This window comes from Austrofundulus limnaeus, unplaced genomic scaffold, assembly GCF_001266775.1.
Source record: "Austrofundulus limnaeus strain Quisiro unplaced genomic scaffold, Austrofundulus_limnaeus-1.0 Scaffold31, whole genome shotgun sequence".
NCBI lineage: Eukaryota > Metazoa > Chordata > Actinopteri > Cyprinodontiformes > Rivulidae > Austrofundulus > Austrofundulus limnaeus.
In genome coordinates, this window is record NW_013952433.1 from 96,918 (window position 1) to 104,594 (window position 7,677).

Below are 7,677 nucleotides of genomic sequence, written 5' to 3' on the forward strand. Positions count from 1 at the left end.
GTGTGTGTGTGTGTGTGTGTGTGTGTGTGTGTGTGTAGCGGGCAGCAATGTTCATTAAGATATTGAGTGAATGAGCAGGTTAATGAGCATGTGACCCTGAGATAAAAGCTTTGTAGAAGGTGGGTAAAGTATACAATTACAACTGACAATCAACCATTCAGTTACTTGTTTCTTTGTAATCCTGTAATCCTGCAAAATCTGGAAAGTTGAGGGAGATTAGGAGTCAAATCTTTGCTAATCTGTTGGTATCTTTTATTTGGGTCACTGAGACTGTGACAAAATCAAAAATGGAGTCAGACTCAGTACCAAACATCTTCAGTTTTCTTGCATTTTTTAAACAATATTACCAATCAAATTATGTTGGAGATAAATCCATCCTTACTCTCCGGTTTCCACCACCCCTAAAAACATGCACAACAGGATGCCTTCAGGCCCAGGCCTCCCTTAAAAGAGTGATCTGAGATCTCAATGGGACTTGCCTGGTTAAATAACTGTAAATAAATAATAAAAATAATAATATTCAATTTTAGCTCAGAATTGGGAAAATTAAAGCCGTTTTTGTGTTTTTAAAAACAGTTAGTTCTGGCAGCCATACTGAAGAYGGTTTATCAGTTTTCTAATAATTATTTCCTCAAAGTTTCATTCAAATTAATCCAGAGGTTCATGGGAATTTTTGTGACAAATACACACAACAACACACAGAGGCAATAACATTATTGTCTTTCTTCGTTTTGGTTTTTGGGCTATTAAATACTGATGAATAACAGGAAATAGTGTCAATCTTTGTGCTAAAACTTGGAGCTGAGCTACATTGTTCTATACACATTTAAAAAACTACATACACTTTATTTGATAATAGTAACTTTGAACATGAATTAGCAGTATTAAATCTGTCACATTGTGATTTAATAGAAATGATTGTATTTTACAGAAGAACATGTCCTGAAAAGTGGGACACAAAGGTTGTTCTGTTCAGCAAATTTTTCATTTGTAATAGGGTCAAATTTAATGCCACAATAGCTATCAACACAATTTTTCAGTGTTTTGATTTGAATTAAATGATGAGCTTTAAGTGATCATTTGATATAATGATAAACATTTACAAATAATACAATCAAAACAATTGAAAAAACCCATTTTGACAGCTGTTAAGGCTTTATAAAAGAGCCTTTTTGTTCACCACAGTTTCACGTGCAGCATTTGGTAGCTCAAACTTTTATCTACTTTTTAAGTCAATTATAATTATTAACAATACAAACATATTTTTTTGTTTTTATACTCACAACGCTAATAAATTTTATGCAAATACGTGATCAATACTATTAATACAAAAATACTAATACAAAAAGTAAAATATGTTAGCTTATGCTAGCCTGTTTTCTACCTAAATAATCCAACTTCTTCCCATAATCTTTCTCTCAAATCCATCAGGGTCATCTTTAAACACCTTTAGGACTACATTATAAGAATTAGAAAAAAATGTTTGATTAGTTCAGCTGCACTAGTTTTTATGAAACTCTGTATAAACTGTAGTCAGTATTGTTCTTGTGCATGAATATGTTTTTTTTCTTCAGTCTTGAAGTGTAAAAATAATAAAAAATAATAAAATTCACAATGTATTTTTTAGGTTTACCTTTTAGGTCACCTCCACTGGCCATAAAGGTTCACGAAAAGGCCTTTAAAAGGCCCACGGACCACCAGTTGATAATCACAGTTGTACCTTATTTTGCGGCTCTGTGCCGAGGAGCAGAAATGATTCTTTTGATTGTAAAGGTTGCAGACCCCTGATTTAGAAGTATAAAAAATAAACTGTCTTCAGTTCAGTAAAGTTATTTATGTCTCCCATGATAACTTAAAACATCTTTTATTGTGTTTCTTTAAAAGCATCTGAAGTCCATTTTTGCTAGTTTAAAAAGAAGCGTTTTTGTTTTAGGTCATTTATAGTACGTATTATTGCTTTTTTGTCTGTTTGTTGCAAATTTTATGGCACTGTGTCGCTCTCATATAAGTTCTGATTGTAAAGCACTGAGTTATTTTTACATCTGATAATAGTGTTACAAAAGCAAATTTTACTTGCTTACAAAGTATGTGACCTTATAATAATGCTAAGCCCTTATTAATACTAAAATCTTTCCCAAAAATACAAACTGCCTTCTTGTATTTTCTACAAAACCAAATCATAAATGCTCAATTCCCCTCCACGGATCTAAAAAAATATTAATAATAAAAAATAAAATAAATAAAAATAAATAAATAAATAAAAAAAATTAAGTCACCCTGTTTGACCTAAATTTTTATGTAAATCTGAGCAACAAAACTGTCTATTTTAATTTAAAAAAATTACCCTTTTGTACAGAAGCAATATCCCAATGGGCCTACTGCTCATGGCAAGTACCGGGTAGTCAAACATTTAGAAAATTAGGTTTTAAAACTCAAAAGATATAATTTCTGTGCTTTTCAACTTTCAATTTCATGAATAAAGTGTTTGTTTTGAATTGCTTTCACATCAAATTTAGGAATGGATGAATACGGCAAGCAGAATTTTGATGAAAAGCAAATTTGTTAAGTATAACAGAAAGGATCTAACAAGGTTGAGTAAGGTTCTCTCATGGGTTCTTCTTTGTTGAAACATTTCATAAAGGATCTTTAAAATAGACAGCTGTAACACTATCTATCCTGAGCAAAATCAACATTAATTAGTTTAGGCTGAAATTGACTTTACAAACACACGATTTTCCTATTCATTTAATTTGTTTTAGGACTTTCAGTCCCAGAGATTCATAAATAATTCCTATTTAGAACAATAAATAGCCTGGTATCAATACTAGTATAATATACACGTGTTCAGTTCTATTCTGATTGGTAATACTGTAAATTTGACAAAAACGAATGTTTATAATGTCTACAAATTAAATAGTGTATAGTTAGATTATATGTTACATCGGCCTGCCATAACATGCTAACGCTGAACGAATAATTATACATTTTAAAAACCGCTAAAACGATTTAGTCATTGGTCAAAACAACCAGGATGAAGCTAAAACATCACCAGATAATAACACCACTTTTGACACCACTCGTTTTTAAAGATTTTAAATCTCAAAAATAAAATTAGTACAAGCTGTCCAGAGCTAAACAAACATCTTTTCGAGAGGCACCGATAATTGCCTCCCAATCAGGCCTTGATGTCACTGCTAAGCTGGGTTTGTTTGTAAGATTAGCATCATTAGCGATGATTAAAATACACCGTTTAACAGCAAATAATGTTATCCTTATTGACAAACTCTATTCGATAGCAGTAAACTGTGTAAAAGGCAGGCGATGTGACAAACACAAGGTCGTGTAGTGTTGCATAAATGGCGTAGAGGGCGAGTTTGCTCCACTGATCTACTGACCTACTTTCAGCAAAGTTCCCGTAAATCGCCGATAAACATCCTCCATTTTCCCTGACCGAGCTCATAAAACAGCCGGTGCCCAACAGCAGTCTGCACATGTGAGCATTTCAGTGGTTATAATAAATGCGTGRTGTTAAAATATCGATCACCTGCCGGTTCGCTTCGCGCTCTGTCACCGCCGCCAGCCGCTGCACTCGACATGGCTGGAGCCGGAGCCGGTGTGCCGGGGCCCGGGACTCCCGCAAACCATGGATGAAGGAAGTCGACAGCACCRCCCGATTTAATATGACACGTTGCTTCAAGTGAGCAGCAAAGACATATAAAATGTTTTAATACCGTTTTAAACTTGTGTAAGTAGTTGTGGGGCGAAAAACGGAAACGTGCGCACACACAAAGGTACCCGATGTGTTAGGGTGAGAAATCAGTGTGGTGCGGGTTGCCAGGTAAAAACAAAAACAAGTAAAACACCTCATTGTTCCTTGAAAGCTATTTCATTTTATTGTACTAGTATTTTTCGATACAAGAAAATGCTAAAACTATCGTATATTTGGGTTTTTCTAATCTATTTATCGTGAAAACCCCAAATGATTATTTAAATACGAAAAATATTACATATCTGGCAACGTTGGAAGAGGGCGGAAAAGACGCGGAAGCCACAGGCTCCTCCTACCGGGTCACCAGGTTCACCCAAGTAGGCAAGTAGTGGTCTGCTTTTATGGATAAAGACATTTGGTCAATAACTCACCTCATGGATAATCAGGGTAACTGGTTGTCATTTCAAAACTGTTGCTCCATTTATAATATTACTTGTAAAAAAGCTGAATTTAATAAAATATGCAAAGCAGTTCCTGAAACAGTTTAAAACTTGTACAAAATACTGACTTTGAAAATTAACCCCCTCCTAACTTGCCAACTCTGTATGTCATTGAATAGGAATTTCTTAACAAAGAAATACCTAACAAAATCCTACGTTATCATCGGAACAACAAGCTGTATATGCTCAAAAAGAAACTCTATCGTTCATAAATTCACCGAAACTGAGGTTAAAAAAATGGAGAACCCATTATCTTAAATTTCTGTAAGTCCAAAAGTTAAAGACGTGCATTTTAAAATCTTGAATGAAGTTTATCCATCCTATGAAATGCTGAGAATGAGATTTAACATTGACCATAACAACTGTATATTTTGTGAATCCAACATCGAAACGACGGATCATCTTTTTTATCAATGTATTTACACAAAAACTTTCTGGGAAGATTTTCTGGACTGGCTTTCTACAAAGATCCAGCTACAGGACACACTTACTCTGGACAACATAATATTTGGAWTGAACTTGAAGGACTCACAATCAGACTATGTTTTAAACAATTTATTACTGATGTCAAAATATTTCATTCATTGCTGTAAATGGAAAAAGGTAAAACCTATCTTTAATGTATTTAAAAAACATCTTGTTGAAAATTATTTAATTGCTTTAAAACAAATGAAATGTAAGAATGCAAAGTCTCTATGGAATGGATTTGAAAATTTGAAAATATTTGAAGACTTCTGATTGTAGTTGTACAATTGTGTGAATGTGGGTGTGAATGTGTACAAATTTTTTTCTTTTATTTCTATTGTTTGCTCTGTTCTATCTTGTGCCTTGAAAATGTTATTTCATCTGTTTATTGTTGTTATATCCCTAAACGTTTGTGCACTTGAATTTATATTACAATTAAAAAAAAGTAGGGGTCTCTGCGCACAGATCATATATAGAATAGAAACAGCATTCTCTGCTGCGGCGCATGAAATACGGCCTCCATCTTAGAACGGTCTCCTTGGCTAAACTCAGACCACAAAAGATGCCTCAGCTCAGCACTGTGCGGCATATTTTGGTTCTAATTGACAAAATATTGAAATCAGAGCTCGAAAGATAAAGTTTCACACGTAAGATGAACTTATTACTGTTTGTATTTTGTGAGTAAAATATTGCTGTACTTTATTTATGTTCACCATTGAAATGACAGCTAATCCATCCGGCTATGAAAGCTAAGTACGACATTATAAATCATAAAGTGTAACTTATTCCTTTACACTGATTTAGATTAACTGACACCAAACACCAACAATATAAATTAAACAAATGTTGCTGTTATAGCATTCACCAGGGAATTGTACACAGATGGCACATACTATTATTAACATGTAGTTAATTCTTTCACCCTCACTGATGTGTCATTTTCACAACAAAATACTTAAGATCTGATTGGAATAACTTTCAAACAAGCTACTCACAATGTTAGCAGTTTTGGTTCATTATCAACAGATATTATGCAGCAGCAGAAGAGTTTTGTTGAAGGGTCTGAGAAATGTGAAAATGGAAAATAGTAAAACTGGGAGAACATAGGAAGTATAATGAAGAAAATAAGATTGACCTCCTCCTGACAATTGTGTGTAGTCACTACTAAATCTCTTGTTTTTGTTTTGAAGGTTTCCCATAAAAGATGAAGATGTGGGAAGAGATGGATTCACTGCAATGAGAGCTCCAAACCACCCTCTGAGGATCCTTTTTTTATTGTCTATATATAGTTTAAATGGGCATATAATTGTAAATAGCCTAATCATATACCTGTATATTATTCAATATTAATCATTTTGTCATCATTTATTCTTCTGGTATTATTTTTATGTAGATACAATGAACTATATGTGCACATTATATGTAGCCTAATCATATATTATCATTATTTATTGATATTATTGGGTTTAGAACAAATACTGTAATTCAGCATCAATGGCTCTCATGGAATTAATGGAAGAGATAACAGCTGCTGTTGATCCAAAACAGTTCTGTGTTAGTGATTAAATCAAAGGTATTAGAAAAATATGATGCCATGTAAAGGAAATATGATATAAATGGATAGATGTTTGTTTTTGCTTGTTTTTTTTTTTTAAATAAATTTGGAAATTGGTCAAGGTTACGTTTGTTGTAAAGTTGAACTTATTCTTATGAGGGGCAGACATAAGACTTTTTTCTTCACTCTTCACTCTTTTCATTCAGAACGTTTCTTGTTTTTTCTTTTGATTGTTGTACTTTGAGTGGAAAAAGTTTTGAATAAATTATATTTACAGTATATTGCCTAATCGTTTTATTATCATTAATACTTCTTTATAATAATTTATGTTTTATATTATATATGAAATTATATTTTTCTATATTCTCCTTCTTTTGACCTACTTCAAAAGAAGGAGAATATAGAAAAATAAAAATACAAGGCGGAATTTTTTTAAAGGTGGAACTCTGTCACCCTCTAGTGACGCTCAGAGGAAAATGCTGATATCAATAAATTATTTACAATTATTACTTTTTTTTCTCAAACATCCACCCGTCCGTTATCTTATGCTTTATCCGGAGTCGAGTCGCATCAGCTTGAACTGGGAAACCAAGACCTATCTTTCCCCAGCCCCATCTGCTCTTCTGGGAGGATCCCAATGTGTTCYCAGGCTAGTTGAGACACGTGCGTCTTCATATTTACTTTACGTCTCACCACCAGCCCGATCGTTTGTAAGAACTTTGTGCTTAGAGGGTTGTGTGGGGGTTTGTTTTAGTTTACTGTGAGAACCAACTTTCCACCCAGTGCATGTTATTATGAAGCGCCAAAGCGGCCATAATCTTGACGTATAAACACGCGCGCGAATACGTGCGAGAGAGCTGAGTGAAGCTGACACCCCACCCACATAAAAAATCCAAGCAAGTAAGCGGATTGGTTAGTGCTTCGTTTGTGCAGGTTCGTGCAGTTAAAATGAGCGTTTGTGCTATTGTCTAACCTTATTTTCTTTTCGTTAAGTCTGTTAGTTAATTGAGTTCTTTCATTTTGGTATTTTGGCAATGTATTAATACATGTTCTATATCCTCATCATAGTACTCAAATTTTGTTTTCCAAAAATAAATAATGTTTTGTTAAACCCTGCATGTCCTAATCTGAGCCTTGGTATCCCCCCTTGTTTCTTCCAGTACTCCTCATTTCTCCTGTTTTTCGTTGAATTCTATAAAACCATCTCCCCTTTCTTTCTTCCTCCCATTGTTTTTGCCATTTTTCTCTAATTTTTAGTTTTATACTTTTTATTTCTGTTTTACTGAAATTTATTTCTATTTCAACTATATTGTTTTTGGTAGTATGTTTTGCTATTTTGTCTGCTTTTTCATTTCCTATTATTCCTATGTGGGCTGGTATCCATAGAAAAATTAGTCTCATCATTTTAATCCTGTATAGTGTTTGTTTTATTTCTATTATGTCTGGCC

At 33.6% G+C, this 7,677-nt stretch overlaps 1 protein-coding gene across 2 annotated transcripts in view; it reads right to left on the minus strand.

The window, feature by feature from the left end:
* The window catches only part of bmal2 (basic helix-loop-helix ARNT like 2), a 14,868-nt gene extending 11,085 nt beyond the window's left edge, over positions 1–3,783 (minus strand). The window contains exon 1 of one of the 2 annotated variants that reach the window (XM_014005483.1): positions 3,545–3,783. In XM_014005483.1, coding sequence (XP_013860937.1) covers positions 3,545–3,596 — 52 coding nt within the window. In that variant the 5' untranslated portion in view covers positions 3,597–3,783. The other variant, XM_014005485.1, reaches the window with a different exon arrangement.
* Between the last annotated feature and the right edge of the window lie 3,894 nt (positions 3,784–7,677).